The 16,743-nt window shown below is 43.6% G+C and overlaps 1 protein-coding gene across 1 annotated transcript in view; it reads left to right on the top strand.

Annotated features, from left to right (window-relative positions):
* The window catches only part of phf2 (PHD finger protein 2), a 120,637-nt gene that overhangs the window by 79,027 nt on the left and 24,867 nt on the right, over nucleotides 1-16,743 (top strand). Inside the window, 16 exon segments of the mRNA XM_071203241.1 lie at nucleotides 201-286; nucleotides 2,478-2,592; nucleotides 2,859-3,019; nucleotides 5,627-5,768; nucleotides 5,853-6,035; nucleotides 6,117-6,283; nucleotides 7,371-7,458; nucleotides 7,744-7,805; nucleotides 7,808-7,849; nucleotides 11,039-11,062; nucleotides 11,065-11,129; nucleotides 11,214-11,303; nucleotides 14,552-14,815; nucleotides 14,817-14,932; nucleotides 15,130-15,214; nucleotides 15,216-15,248. Of these exon segments, the coding sequence (XP_071059342.1) occupies nucleotides 201-286; nucleotides 2,478-2,592; nucleotides 2,859-3,019; nucleotides 5,627-5,768; nucleotides 5,853-6,035; nucleotides 6,117-6,283; nucleotides 7,371-7,458; nucleotides 7,744-7,805; nucleotides 7,808-7,849; nucleotides 11,039-11,062; nucleotides 11,065-11,129; nucleotides 11,214-11,303; nucleotides 14,552-14,815; nucleotides 14,817-14,932; nucleotides 15,130-15,214; nucleotides 15,216-15,248 (1,723 nt within the window).

Below are 16,743 nucleotides of genomic sequence, written 5' to 3' on the forward strand. Positions count from 1 at the left end.
GTGGGCGGGACTTTCAGGGTGGCTACTCAGTTTTCACAGCCCAGAGATGTTTTGATCATTAAAATAATGGTTACAACTGAAACATGCATGCTGTCACCATGACAGCAGACAGAGACCTCAGAGCCCAGCAGCGTCCACATGCTCTGCAGAACGCTCTTTATGCTCACATTCCTAACCTTTAAACCATGCTTCTGTTTCAGCTGTGTTGAGGTGGATGAAGATGACGCTCCAGATATTGACATATATCACTGTCCAAACTGTGAGAAGAACCACGGCAAATCCACCGGTAAGTAGCAAGTAGTGCTAACTAGCTCAGAGTTCCCCTCCAAATCAAACTGTGTTTCTAAGAAAAACATTATTAAATGTCTTAATATGAAATAAAATGATGTGTTCAGGGGCCTCATTTATAAAGCCTTGCGTAGGATTCACGTGGGAAGGTTGCTTACGTAGGACAAAGCAAATAAATACGCACAGACATTTTCCGATGCGTGCGGCACGTCCTACACCGGTTGCCCTTTATAAATCACAATCAAAGTCAAAGAAACACCCCGTATTAATATTCATCCTGACTGACTGCAGGAAGAAGAGCAGGAAATGACGACAGAACAGCTAAAAAAGACGTCTCACACCGTGTCAGATGTTGGTTCTTTTGGGGAGGTGGAGATAAATCACATTGTTTGGTGGATGCCGTTTGACCAGAGTAGCAGCAAGCAGGAGGTCGGATCGTCACCAACAGAAATAAATAAGTGGTCCGAAAAAGGTTAATGACAAAATACACATACTTCCTCTGGCAGTGTGTGTGTGTGCCGGGGACAGGAGACCCCCCCTTGATGAGAGACTGTAAGAAAGTATCGGGGGATCCCTGCGGAGTGGAGTCAATTCATGTTTATTTTTTTATTTGGTGGTTTGTGTTCCAGCTGTCGATCAGCTGTGCGCAGCGTCTCCACTGCAGCCTGTGCGTCTCAACCCCCCGCAGCAACTCTATATCCACCAGTTAAACGAAATAAAACAAATGTGTTATATCAGCTGCCAAATCTACCAAACATATGGTGTTCTTAGTTTCCATACCTCCTGTGTTTTATTAGCGACTTATCAAGTCTTAGCAAACGGCATAAGACATGATTAAACATGATAGTATACAGTGGCGTTTCTATATGTACAAAAGTGGTGGGGCACAAAACACTTGATGTTTATATATAAGCTTCTGCAGTGAGGTTCATGGCTGGTGAGGCACTGGCACTGACTCTTCAGGTTTACAAATATTATATTTTGACCTAAATCAAAATATAATATTATTTTCAAAAGCCTCTTTAGTCTGATGCTTCGATTAATTTTAAACAGACAGTTCAACGAAAGGATACCCAAAAAATGTAATTTTATCATTTACATATTGAATTGTTCTCTCTTAGTAAGATCCCATTTTCAATACAATTGCAGTCTTACCTTGACTTGAAGATGAAGTCCATTTGCCTATCCTTCTGGACAAAAATCTCTATTACTTTTTTGTAAAAGTCCTCCTTATCTTCTTGTAGTTTCAAAAGTCTATCATAAATCTAATCGATAGATTTATGATTTGAAAATGATAAAAGTAGGGTAGACATGTGGATATTATCCGGCTGAACAAAAAGTGCATTTATCTAACAGGTACGTTTCCCACAGATCTTATCTTGAGCTATTTTCTAAAATCCTATGGAGAAATCTCATTGCTTTTTTGTGGAGGGAAGCCATGCGCAGCTTACTTCCTGGTTTTAGGAGGCGTCTCTCTCGTCTCCTCTTCACCCACCACACTTTTCGCGGCACACGTACTTACAGCCAATCAGCTCTGAATGATGTGAGATGACGTATGGTGGGGATGGCAGCTCTATGCCCCTATGGTCATTATTTTTTTGCCACACACATTAAATAGGACAATACTCTGAGCATGCGCAGTGTAGTTTTTACAGTCACAGTTCACTTAGACAGTGAGACCGCATCATTTATGAGAATACATGTCATAACATTAAGACAACATATTCAAGGTGGTTTTCAATAACATATCTGTATATATTTATTTCTCTAAGTTATGTTTTTGTGTGCACTGAGGAGTCTCAAACAGGCGTTTGTTAAATCATTTTAAGATTGGCTTCAATCAGTTTTTGCGAATTAATTCTTCATATCTGATAAATGAGAGGTAACGTTTTATTTATGGTATTATTTCCACATATTTCTCTCCATTCTTCCTTCTGCCAACGGTGTCGCAGTTTCTCGTATCTCCCGTTTTTGTGCGTACCGCATACGGATGGGTCAGAGTTTGCGTGGAGGACCGCACGTTTTCCTGTCAAGTTTGTTTTTTATAAATCGCAAACATTGTTTAGAAACTGGCGTACGCCATCTTTTGAGCATACGCACCGTTTATAAATGAGGCCCCAGGTCATGTCTTGCTGTGTTGTTCTGCATTGTTACTGTTCTTGAATGTCATTTGTTTTTCTGTTTTTCAGTGAAAAAGAAAAAGAACTGGAGCAAACATGACACAGGACAAAGCACAGATATCAAAGCTGTTCAGAACGGCAGCCAGGTTTTCATAAAGGAGCTGCGCAGCAGGACCTTTCCAAGGTAAAGACATGACACACATCCTGCTGTGCTCATGTCTCATTACTGAACTACAAACAGGGACACGTTGTGTATAATCAGAATCAGATCTCCCTACAATACACTCTATTGAACTGTCACTGTTGATTAGGCTTCTTGAAATGTCATTAGTGACTCGAAAGAGTTGTTCAATCTCCCAAAGTATTCCTCACTTAACAATAAGTCCACTAGGGGGCAGTATCAAATTACTTTTCAAATTCTGCTTTACAATTGTTTTGTGTGTGTGTCAGTGCTGATGATGTTGTGGTGAAGCTGAGCGGCGGTCAGCTGACCATGGATTACCTTGAGGACGGGGGCTTCAACGAGCCCCTCCTGGTTCTGAAGAAGGAGGGTCTGGGCCTGAGCGTGCCCCCCCCCACCTTCTACATCAGTGATGTGGAGAACTACGTTGGTAAGAATCTGAGCAGCTACTACAGTACTGCTCTCTGCTAACTTCTGTTAGCTAATGACTTAACTACTGTTACTATAAATACTGCAGGACTGCTCTCTGCTAACTTCTGTTAGCTAATGTCTTTACTAAAAGGAGGGGAGGCAACTATTTTAAATAACTATAGGCCAATCTCTAAGTTGTCAGTTCTGGCTAAGGTTCTTGTACAAATGACATCCTGTGTAAACATCAGTCAGGCTTCAGAAAGAAACACAGCACCATCACTGCCACAATGAAAGTGGTAAATGACATTACTACTATTTTAGATAATAAGCAGAGTTGTGCAGCTCTGTTTATTGACCTTTCCAAAGCGCTTGACACCGTTGATCATCTCATCTTAAAGCAGAGGCTACTCAGTATTGGCATATCCAGCCATGCAGTGGGTGGTTTGTGAACTACCTCTCTGAAAGGTCCCAATGTGTTCATTTTGATGGACTGTCTTCTGAGTGGTTAAACATTTCTAATGGTGTTCCTCAAGGTTCTGTTTTAGGACCACTTTTATTCTCCATATATATTAACAGCGTAGGTGATAATGTGGATGAAGCTACTTTACATGTGTATGCGGATGATACTGTGATGTTCTGTGCAGGTCCCTCCATTAAAGAGGCTGTTGTTAAATTACAAGCTGTTTTTAACACTATTCAGACTCAGCTCTCTGAATTAAAGCTTCTTTTAAATGTGGATAAAACCAAGGTAATGCTCTTTTCAAAAGCTAAAAAGTCACCAGAGCCTGTTTTAGATATTGTAACTACGCAAGGAACAAAACTTGAAGTTGTTGTCTGTTACAAATACCTTGGTATCTGGCTTGATGATTGTCTCTCTTTTAAACTTCAGGTCACTAATCTGCTTAAAAAGCTGAGGGCTAGGGTTCTTCTACAGGAACAAGTCCTGTTTCTCCTTGAGGCCAGGAAAAGGCTCTGTGACCTTTTACCTGTGCTGGTGGACTATGGGGATCTGATCTATATGAATGCACCTGCACATTGCCTGGTCAAGTTAGATGCCGCCTATCACAGTGCTCTGAGATGTGTGACTAACTGTAAAGCACTGACTCATCACTGTACCCTGTATGCGAAGGCAGGTCTGCCTTCACTAACTGTACGGAGGCTCAGTCTCTGGTACATGTTCATCTATAAAGCTATGTTGGGTTAACTACCTTTTTATATCTGCTCTCTGATCTCTCGACGAATTGAAAGTACGTATTGCCTGAGATCTCATGATGTTGTTTTATTAAATGTGCCAAGTGCTAGGACTGTCTTAGGGAAGAAAGCTTTTAGTTGAGCAGCTCCACTAAATTGGAACAGTCTGCAAACCTGTTTGAAACTGAGCACTTTGGTTCCCCTGCATCACTCTGAAACTCCGCTGGGTGCCATGCTGTCTGATACTCACGGTACCTGTCACTGTAAATAGAGTTTTGTAAACTGTACCCTGTACATTATGTTGTATGTCGTCCTTATTGTTGTTCTGTTGTTTTTATGTTATATGTGTAACTAATGTCCTGCAGGTCACCTTGAAGAAGAGATCTTTTGATCTCAAGGGGCTTCACCTGGTTAAATAAAGGCTACAAACAAAACTACTGTTACTAAAAATACTGCAGTATTGCAACTACCACATGTGTTATTACTACAAGCATTACTTGTGTACTAGTACTACAACCAGCCTACTGCAGTACAACTTCAATGAGTTCTATCATCACTACTATTGCTGCTGTATATTGAATGCAGGAATAGTAGAGTTTGGGCCCTCCCAGGAGAAATCAGCGGCAAAACTGTCTGGGTCTGTAACATATCTAGTTAAAATAAACGTGTGTGAGATAGACCTAACAGTCAGTCAGAATAAACGGGTGTGTGTGTGTGTGTGTGTGTGTGTGTGTGTGTGTGTGTGTGTGTGTGTGTGTGTGTGTGTGTGTTGTGTGTGTGTGTGTGTGTGTGGTGTGTGTGTGTGTGTGGTGTGTGTGTGTGTGTGTGTGTGTGGTGTGTGTGTGTGTGGTGTGGTGTGTGTGTGTGTGTGTGTGTGTGTGTGTGTGTGTGTGTGTGTGTGTGTGTGTGTGTGTGTGTGGTGTGGTGTGTGTGTGGTGTGTGTGTGTGTGTGTGGTGTGTGTGTGTTTGTGTGTGTTCTCTGCATGTAAATGAGCCAGAATGTAAACAAATAGAGCACGTGTGTCCAAAGCATGGCCGGACCCCCTTACAGAGAATATATCGGTGATGCTCCGGGAAATGTGGTTTTGGTTTCTGAGATGCACTTTAAGCATGTTGTTGTCCGCTCAGCGATCAGATGCAGATATATGCTTGTGATCAATCAGCACGATTAGTTTTTAAGCTAGTGTGTTTACCACGTACCTACATATGAAATGCCCACCCAAGCGCTTAGGTCTGCCGCCCAGTCTGTATCAAAGTGGATCCTTTCAAACTGTTTGTGTTTTATTAAGTAAATAAAAACAGTGCATCAATAACCCTTTGAATGGGGGCAGGTACGTGTCTCCATTGCCTCCGTGGGCACGTGGAACACATGGACAGAAGCAGATGTTAGCCAGTGCGGTTCAGCTTTCTTCACGTGTTGTCCCTTCTGTCTCAGGTCCAGATGTGGGCGTGGACGTGGTGGACGTCACCAAACAGACCGACAGCAAGATGAAGCTCAAAGAGTTTGTAGATTTTTACTACAGCACAAACAGAAAGAAGGTGTTGAATGTCATCAACTTGGAGTTCTCGGACACACGGTAACATGCTCTTTACCTGACGGGATTTTTGAAATGAAGTGAGAAAGTGCTTGTACTCATCTTGCTTCTCTCTTGCTGCGTCAGGATGAATACTATGGTTGAAAGTCCACACATTGTACGTCAGCTGTCCTGGGTAGAAAACTACTGGCCTGATGATGCTCTGCTTGGGAAGCCCAAAGTCACTAAATACTGTCTGATCTGTGTCAAAGACAGCTACACAGACTTCCACATCGAGTGTGGTGGCGCCTCCGTCTGGTACCACGTCCTGACGGTCTGTCACCCTCAGCGTCACGCCTGTTGTCATCTCTCGTACGACAGTGATGGTGCTAGAACATGTGATTGTGTTTGCAGGGGGGAGAAGATCTTCTTTCTCATCAAGCCCACCTCTGCCAACCTGTCTCTGTACGAGCGCTGGAGGTCGTCGTCCAATCACAGCGAGATGTTCTTTGCCGACCAGGTGGACAAGTGTTACAAATGCACTCTGAAGCAAGGGCAGACGCTGTTCATCCCATCAGGTATGTTTCCAATATAACAAACCAGGCAGAACGAGTTCAGACCGGCCCACAGGAAGTGGAGGCTGTGCGTATCAGAGAGGGGAACACTTTTATTAGCACATTGAGAATGAATCAGTCAATGCAATAAACCGAAACATGCTTCCAGCTTCTTGTCACTTTGTTTTGTCTCTGTAAATGGGATGTCTTGTGTTTATGCTTTTTAATTAAGGTAATGTTAATTATTCATTAAAAAAAGTGTGTATTTCAAAGTCCTACATGTAGGAGAAATCAGGGTTAAAGAGTTTCAAATACTTTGATACTCAACAAAAAAGCATATATGGTACGTTGTGATAAAGAAGTAACTTAAGATATTTGTTAATATAAATAAATGATATTCAGTTCAGCTCTGTCTGATTTAGCTGAATCAGGCATACATAAGCGTGGATCATGAACTTTAGTACCGGCTCTCTTTGGCGTGAACGCGATCATGAACCTTTGTGGGAAAAGTACCGCAGTGTGAACGCGCCTATTGTGACAGAAGTTTTCAAAACCGTGTATGGTCCCCGGTACTTCCAGTCTAACGCCGACTGCATGCACAGCGTTAGAAAATCGGGCCTTCAAAATAAAAGTTAGACTTTTTTCCCAAACATTTTTTTTCCAAATTTGTCTTCACTCACACATCCGCGACCCACTCGAAACGGGTCCGCGACCCACTCGAAACGGGTCCGCGACCCACTTTTAGGTCGCAACCCAACAGTTGAGAACCACTGTTAAACCATTAGCCGATCAGCAACCAAGGTAACCCCCCCCCCCCTTATCACCTGAATCTCCTCTAGAGCTCCATTGAGTTCTTTGTAACCAAATGTCTCTCAGAGGGGCGTGGGGAGGGGCTCCTTGTTTTCATCTACAGTAACAGACAGAGAATCAGCACTTTGGAAACGGCTGAACAGAGGGGATTGTGGGGTAATGCTGCGATGATCTGTTTGGTGTTCAGACAAACACTTCAGAGACGTGTCTGTATCTGAGAACACCTGTACCAGTCATAATGTGTCCTTCAACAGACACAATAAATGTCCCCACGGTGTTTGAGCTGTGATTGTGTCCTCAGGCTGGATCAATGCCATCCTGACCCCGGTGGACTGCCTGGCGTTCTCGGGACACTTCGTCCACAACCTGAGTGTGGAGATGCAGATGAGGTGAGCACTCACTCATGCTTTACGCCGCCTTGCCCTCCTCAGGTATATATTGTTCTTTACTCTAAGTGCTGTCGCCATGGCGCCTGCAGGCAGTCGTGTCCTAAACTGGGGGATCGGTGTGACTTGATGACATTCAGATTTGTCCTTGGCTGAGCTTTTCTCCTCATTAAGGACTTGTTTTTAAATTCCACCAATCTGATTATGAATTTAACTTGTGTATTGCAATAGGACTGTTGATGATGCATGTTAATGTTGAGCTGACACATCTTTGTTTATTCTGCTCAGAGCGTATGAAATCGAGAAGCGGCTAAAGGTCAAAACTCTCACCCCCTTCCCCAACTTCGAGACGCGTGCTGGTATGTCGGACGGCATCTCCTCGAGCGATTCAAGGGTAACCTATCAACACAGCTGGATGTATGACTGGATCTCATCTGTAGTATTTGAATGTACTGTCCCTCTCAGAGATACATGTGTGAGCATGTCTGCTGCACAGGTGAAGAGCACAATGCTCTCACATCAATCCCCCCCATCAACCGCCTTCTGGCTGCTGCTTCCTCTCTGCTCTGTGGGTGTGTAAGCGGTAAAGCCAGGCTGGTTGTGTGTGCTGCACGCAACGTGTCACACACCATACAACACTATTCTTTTAACTGAAGATCAGCTTTTGCAGTGCTGGAAAAAGGCTGCTGGTACTATACCCATACAGATGAACCTTTATCACCAGGGTTTCCGTTAGCCGGTAATTACCGGTTTTTAGCTGGTAAAATTTATTAAAAACCGGTAAATTCAAAACCTGCCGGTCAAAATGTCTGGTAATAATTAGGGAGGCTCCGATCGATCGGCCGCCGGTCATTATCGGCCGATATTCCACTCTTAATAGTTTGATCGGTGCTCTCTATAAAGGCCGATCAGGAGAGCTGGATCTGATCGATATGGACATAAACGCGAGTGAAGTGTAACCGGAGCGAGAGAGAGATCAGATCAGCTGCTGAGTCTGACCGAGACACGCAGCTCTGCATGATCACCTGAAGCCCCGCCCTCTGTTAGCGAGCTGCTTGAGAAACTGACCTGCTTCAGGAGAGAGAGGGGAGAGAGAGGGAGAGAGAGAGAGGAGAGGAGAGAGAGAGGGAAAGAGAGGATCCGTTTCTCCCCGTTTATTATTCAAAGTTGATGTAAACTTCTGAATAATGTACGTTATCTACTACAAGTAGTTTGTTTGAATGTAATAATTATGTTGTTTGTTGTTTTGGAAATCATTATTGAAAAATGAATCTGAATTGTTCGATCTGTTACGATTATAAACTGAAGCAATATAAAAATGAGCCCCGTGAACTGAGTTTTAAACTGAAGCATATCTGCTCATAGTCCGGTGATTACCTGCTAACGGAAACTCTGCTTACACAACTATTATTATTATTGAAATATGACCGGTAAGTTTCAAATTAGTCCGGTAAAATAAATTCTGCCCGGACATTGACCGGCGAGAAAAAATCCTAGCGGAAACCCTGATATTAACCTAGTGGAAATTCACTTTTCCACTTTGTTTATATATCTTTTGGAATACACACACAGTACAAATACACACAGTGCATTGGAATACAGGTGTAGGGTGCAGACATTAGAGAGGTGGCAGAGCGAAGAGGCTCCAGTCTGACGGGCACCTCTCCCAGTCCACACGGGGTTTAATGGCCTGAGAGGTGTTAGGATTGTCTGCGTTGGTATTTTTCTTGTCCTTTTCTATCTTTGGTTTCCTATTTTATTTTGTAAAGTGTTCACCCCCGTTTCCTGCCTGTTTGCTTCTGTCGGTTTCCCTCTCTGATACCCAATTGTGTTCACCTGGTACCTATGTGTTTCTGCTCCCTCCTCACCTGTCTCGTGTTTTATGTGATTAGTCCTGGGGTATTTAAGTTCTGGGTTTTCTGTCCTCTCTTTGTCGGGTTGTCTTGTGGTTTGGCTTGTCCTCGGTGAGTGTTCTGTTCTGTATTTGTCAGTATAGCCTTGAACATAAAGGAATTATTGTACGTTAATCTGCATTTGGGTCCTACCTGCTTCACACACCGTAACAAGAGGGACCTGATTAAGACAATGCTGTTTTGCCATCAAACTGAATTACAGAGAATTCTACAAAAGCTTACTTTAAATCAGGCTGGAGTTTAACTGGTGAGTATTTTCAAAAACACTAACCAAAATAATTAACACAACACAAAACAAATAGTCATGTATGTGGATGAGGAGGGGTGTGACCTCTCCAGTCTGTGAGAGAGCCTCCCACAGACATCAGTATCTGCAGAGCGCCCTGACAGTACCTACTTCTACTCCATACATCTTCATTACATTCTTGAGAAAAGATCATCCATGTTGTTTATGTAATCTGTTCTTGTCTAAAAATGATTATTGGCCGTTAAACATTCTTGTTATCTGACCTTTTTGAAACTGTATTGGAACAAGAGGCCCCATGCTGGACAAGGCGTCCAGAAGCCTTCTGGACAAGGCGTCCAGAAGCCTTCTGGACAAGGCGTCCAGAAGGCTTCTTGATGCAGGAGCACACGAGCTCTCTTCAACGTGCCCAGTCCTCTATAGTGCTATACCTCACTCTGATGTGGAGTGAGACAGCGTCAGAGTGCAATACCTCACTCTGATGTGGAGTGAGACAGCGTCAGAGTGCTATTCCTCACTCTGATGTGGAGTGAGACAGCGTCAGAGTGCATACTACTTCACTCTGATGTGGAGTGAGACAAGCGTCAGAGTGCAGTACCTCACTCTGATGTGGAGTGAGACAGCGTCAGAGTGCTATATACCTCACTCTGATGTGGAGTGAGACTGCGTCAGAGTGCTGTACCTCACTCTGATGTGGAGTGAGACAGCGTCAGAGTGCAAATACCTCACTCTGATGTGGAGTGAGACAGCGTCAGAGTCGCAATACCTCACTCTGATGTGGAGTGAGACAGCGTTCAGAGTGCTGTACCCTCACTCTGATGTGGAGTGAGACAGCGTCAGAGTGCTATACCTCACTCTGATGTGGAGTGAGACAGCGTCAGAAGTGCTATAATACTCACTCTGATGTGGAGTGAGACTGCGTCAGAGTGCTGTACCATCACTCTGATGTGGAGTGAGACAGCGTCAGAGTGCAATACCTCACTCTGATGTGGAGTGAGACAGCGTCAGAGTGCTATACCTCACTCTGATGTGGAGTGAGACAGCGTCAGAGTGCTATATTACCTCACTCTGATGTGGAGTGAGACTGCGTCAGAGTGGCAATACCTCACTCTGATGTGGAGTGAGACAGCGTCAGAGTGCTATAACCTCACTCTGATGTGGAGTGAGACAAGCGTCAGAGTGCATACCTCACTCTGATGTGGAGTGAGACAGCGTCAGAGTGCTATACCTCACTCTGATGTGATGATACCTATGTGGAGTGAGACTTGCGTCAGAGTGCTGTACCTCACTCTGATGTGGAGTGAGACAGCGTCAGAGTGCTGTTCGGGCTTCTTAGGAAGGTGGACATGGAGCATGCAGAACTGCTTAGCGCACAGTGAACATGAGACAGTTTCCCAATGATAACATACTGCATTCTTTCCTGCAGGTTTACATAAAGCCAATAAGCAACCAGCCCATACCTAATACACGGTGCCAAAATCATTAACGGAGCCTTCAGAGCTTGGACTAAGAAGCAGGTATGGACATACGCACATCACCATGTGTGTCTGACCGCCCATGCTGTGGTGGAACGTGTAAACGCTTTGCTCTCCTCCCAACAGGCGCTACTCGAACACGAAGATGAGCTTCCAGAGAACATGAAACCATCACAGCTCATCAAAGATCTTGCAAAAGAGATCCGGCTCTCAGAGGTATCATATTTCATTATTGACATCGAGAAGAAGCCATTGTTGGGATGTGCGATCTGAGAGCGAGTCCAAGGATATCTCAAGCGCTGAATCAATCCGCTGTGTGCATGACAGAGAAGTGTGTGTCGCAGGCTAACACACAAACACTACCTTACATTGCGCTGTTCGTATTCAGCTGCAGTGTTTCATATTGCCCTAATATAGGTCTCTCAGCTGCTCAATCTGCTGACCATAGACTGTGGCTATATAACAATAATAAGATATAATAATGATTTGCGGAAAGAGTTATAATATAAATCGTTTTCTTATATGTAGCCTATAAAATCCATAATATTCATTATTTAGAGGTTATGTGCACTCACTGGCCACTGAGAAAATAAACAGCAACAAAACGTGTCAATCAACCACATCGTGAACTATGTCGTTGCACATGGTCAAGACCGCCTGGTATCTTAAGGTATAACGACTATAACACATGCTAACTTACAGTCATGGTCTAACACAGGGGCGTCAAACTCAAGTCCATTGCAGTCCACATTATGGTTGCACTCAAAGGGCCGGTTGTAACTTTAAGACTTAATATATAATATATATTAAAGGTCCCATGTCATGTTCTTACCCGTCCCCATGTGTTATGAAGGTGTTTCTGCATGTGAACGGTCTGCAGAGTCAACCCTCAAAGTGCCCCCTGTAGGGAGTAAAGCTCTAACACAGAGAAGACCTGTCTGTGCTGTCTCTTTTTCTTCCTGGGTACAGTGATGTGCCACACACACACACACACACACACACACACAGAGCAGTGGCGCCAGAGATTTTCTCTAGGGGGTGCTGTGGGGTAGCTTGACGTTTCATAGAGGGTGCTCAAACATTAAGCGTTTTCCATTAATGCACCAGCGCTACAGTTACATTTTCTACTGCAACACTCCCCACACACACACACACACACACAGTGCACCCGCGACTGTTACAATGAAGGCTCGGTAATCAGCTCACGGCATACAGGTGTAAGCAGGGGTAAAGTGCTATTTTTCAAGTGGGGAGTGGACCTCACCTCCTCTAGGAGGGACCTCACCTCCTCTAGGAGGGTCCTCACCTCCTCTAGTAAAAGATATTTTTTTTAAATATTGAAGTTAAAAGCATCAATCTGGTGCACTTTGAGAGCCAAAATGAAGAGATCTATGGATATACAGTATCTCTCAACATACATATGAAACAGCACTGTAAACAGATTTTCTATTTCTTTATAGATATTTTACAAATCACTCCCCTTTTTAAAACAAACCGTTTGAGACCCACTGAGATAACTAGATTACAGTTAACTATCTAAACACTGAGAGTCCTTTACTTCACCTGAGCTGAGGTTATCTGAGACTCTCAGTCTGACAGGAGAGAGTTCTCCCTCCACCTTGTTGTTGAAAAAGCTCCTTATATCCGTTAGCTTGGCTAGCTAGCACCAGATGCTAACCACAACGATCTCCGGTAGATACCCACCGTGCGCGAGCTCTCTCTCGCTTGCGCACGCACACAAAATGGCTCGTGCCACACACACACACGCGCAGAGCTTGAATGAAACAGACCCAGAAGTAAGCTACTTGTACTTACGAGGCCTATTATGTGCACAATCCCTCTCGCTTTCAGGTAGTTTTGAGTGTCCACACGTGGACGTTTAAGGACTAAAAAACGATCCTTTGTCACTTTGCGGTTAGCAAATCATTTGGGGCTCCAGCTAACAGAAAGTCACTCAAGTGTCAAAGTCATTTAGCTATGGGTAGGTCAAAAATCGAATGGGTGCTGGCCATTGGCCTAATCATATCACCTGTGTTGGCTTTATGTTTTTGTCAAACATTTATTTGTTTCACATTTGCATTGATGTAATCAATAATTGTTCTAATTTAATTTAATAAAAATAATTTTCGGGGGGGAAAAAACACATATTTCTTGGGGTGCTTAGGCAATCCTGGGGGGGTGCTTCAGCACCCCTAGCTCCCCCCTGGCACCGCCCCTGACACACACAGCTGCAGCTCCGCCGATTTCTCCTCCCTGAGACGGCGGGACGCGGCGAGGGCCTGTCGTGTGTGAGCACACACCAACTCCCAGCCAGGCTGCGGGTGTGTGTGTGTGTGTGTGTGTGTGTGTGTTCGGGCTGAGTTTCGCTGTGTCTCGCTGTCTCGGCCACTGGCTCATAGGGAGGGAGGGAGGGGGGGGCAGGAGCTCCAACAAGCCGTGTAGGACAGAGTGAATTCACAGACTATACAGAGATGCTGTTTGAGAAACAATGTGAGTTTGGAACATTGAACAATGTAAATCTATTCTAGTAGAGCTCAACAAGGGGATCATGATCAGTAGAAATGGCCATGACATGGGACCTTTACATTTTATTATTTCAGTTCTGGTTGTAACTTCATAAATAACTATGTTTGAAAGCACACGTCTAGGAACATCATTGAAGGCATACATTCAACTATTACACCTATTGTATATTATATTCTTTGCAAACCCTTCCGGGCCACATACAAAGGGGCCTTGAGTTTGACACCCCTGTTCTGGGGGTGTCAAACTCGCCCCCTGTTCTGGGGGTGTTAAACTCGCCCCCTGTTCTGGGGGTGTTAAACTCGCCCCCTGTTCTGGGGGTGTCAAACTCACCCCCTGTTCTGGGGGTGTTAAACTCGCCCCCTGTTCTGGGGGTGTCAAACTCGCCCCCTGTTCTGGGGGTGTTAAACTCGCCCCCTGTTCTGGGGGTGTTAAACTCACCCCCTGTTCTGGGGTGTCAAACTCACCCCCTGTTCTGGGGGTGTCAAACTCACCCCCTGTTTCTGGGGGTGTCAAACTCGCCCCCTGTTCTGGGGGTGTTTAAACTCACCCCCTGTTCCAAAACTCAACCATGTTAGCCTTTTACTTCTGCAAATAATATTGCTGTCACACAAACCTTATTTAAAGTTAATGAAAATGTTAGCGCCTCTACTCTCTTCCTATTGGCTCACAGGGCCGAGGTTCTACACACCAGTAAAACACCCAAACCATCAGCACAATACAAACTGAATAAAGGTCTCAAATACAATCAAATAAGCTTTAATCTATCTATTTTTACACTGCATTGATTTTTCACTTTTTCACCCATTTATTTGTGATCTTAAAATAAATGAATTGACGTATAATTTCAGCACTAGTTCAGGGGAACTTAAATAGTCTCAAGAGGGATTTAACTGCAGATTCAAATGTATACGCTTTAACGTTCCCTGTGTTTCCTTTAGAATGCAACAAAAGCCATTAAGAGTGAGCCCAGCATCAAGGTTCCAGTGGAGGACCCCCCACCCACACACTCAGATCCTGAAGAGCCTGAAGAGCCTGTCTCACCGGCCCATGTCCCCTCGCCCAGCAGAGAGAAGGCCAGAAAGAAAGCTTTCAAACCCCCCAAGCCTCCGAAGCCTCCCAAACCCCCCAAGATGCCTAAGGCCCCCAAGCCTCCAAAGGTGCCCAAGGTCAAGGAAGGAGGAAAGAAGAAAGCGAAAAAAATTGCAGGAGTCGTCGTCGTCGTCGTCGTCGCCGCCGCCTCCCAAACCCTCCAGCTTTGCAGCTCTTGAGTCCCATGCCAAAGACATCTTGAGCAAAATGGACCAGCCCAAAAAGACAAGGTGAGTGTGTAATGTAACTGTTAATGATATGTTCTTATTTTGTGGAATGATTATTTGTATCCTTAGTTGTGACTTCACTTAGGCCATGTTGTATTAAGCAGAACGCTTTATAAGTAATCTTTATTTGCTTCCAAACATGCAGAGAAGAGAAGGAACCCACAGTTACTTTTCACTGTTGATAATTGTGTCTCCTTCAGGCTGTTAAAAACGGTCCTGAGTATATCGGAGAAGGAAATATCGAAGCAGAAAAACGCAGAAAAGTTTGAATTCAGAGAGCAGAATAAAAAACAAGACGGAAGCAAAATGGAAGTATAAGGTAAGCTGATGTAAATTGATGATTTTTTTAAACACTTTCTTTAATTGTTTTGTTTATATAGACAATATATAAGACAGTACACAAACATCCACAAGACATAACAAAATGAAGTACATTACAAGTCACATAACTAAAATTAACTTCACAAACACGTGGAATCGTGGATATGCTAAGTAAGGAAATATAAAAACATGTACATGTAGATAGATAGATATGTTTGCGTTGCAGCCGCATAAAAAACACAAGGCAATAAGAGAAATTAAGACGCATGAAATAAACAGTCCAAAATATTTCAGAAATAAAATAGCATTAAACATTTTTAAAATGTAAGAATATAAAACAAAAAATAAACTATATATACATGTGGAAAATATACAAGTGGAAATACAAATTTCGAATGAATGTAAAAATGTACAGTGGAAGTTTAAGTCCAGTAATCAAGAGAAGCTGGAGCAGAAGGTGGTTTGGTACAGAGTGGTGTTGCAGTGGGCAGGAGTTGTTCCTGTATCGGCCCCTGTGAAGCCAGACGTGAAGGCTTCCATCCTTCCTCCAGCAGAGGGACGTCAGTCATCTGCAGAATACTCTCTAGATCGCATGTTCCAGTAGTTAGGAAAGGGCCCCATACTTTTTTTAATAGTTCTTGTTTCCTTTAACTGAATTGGTTATTTTCTCTAATGAGACGCATGCAGACAGTTCTTTTAGCCATTTTCCAATACTTGGCTGTTACAAAACGTTTCCATTAAAGTGCCATCATGCGTTGTCTGCATTGATCAAATCTCTTCTATCATACATTTGACCTCTTCCCAAAACGTTTATAACGTTTATATATATAGATATATATATATATATATATATATATATATCGTGGTCCACTCCCAAACACAATGAAAGAAAGTTCCCTTAGATTGTCCACATTTAAAACATAAGTCCGGGATATTACCATTACATTGTTTAGCTTTTCTGGGGTCGTATATATACGCATCAGCCAGTTATATTGTAAGAGCTTGAGACGGGTATTCTGTTTGTGATTGAGCTTTCTTAAAGGCACCTTCCCACTCATCAATTGTCTTCCTGCAAATCCTACCTCCAATTTCCACGTTTAGCTTCAGAGGACTCAGGGAGCCAGATATAAAGTGCAGAATGAAGTCTTCCCCAACATTCCCTTAACATTATTGTCTCTAGTAGTGAGTATGGAGGTAAAGTTAGTAATTGTTTTTGGTTTGCTCCAATATAGCTTCTAATTTGTAAACATCACCAGGGCTCGACATGAATGGCCCGCTGGCCCGAAGCACTATTTAGACACACCGGGCCAGCATAACCTACTTCCCACTTGCCCGCTCGGGCCACTAAAGATATTGCTTTAAAAAAAATGGTCCTGTGGTATTGGTATTTTGACTAACAATTTAGTTGAATAGTTTTGTTTATTAACGCTACAACACAGCGTTCCGTGAGTCGCTCGTCGTTGTTGGGGGAAAAGCAAACGGCTGTTTTCTGC

Source organism: Pseudochaenichthys georgianus, chromosome 5 (assembly GCF_902827115.2).
Source record: "Pseudochaenichthys georgianus chromosome 5, fPseGeo1.2, whole genome shotgun sequence".
NCBI classification, from domain to species: Eukaryota; Metazoa; Chordata; class Actinopteri; order Perciformes; family Channichthyidae; genus Pseudochaenichthys; species Pseudochaenichthys georgianus.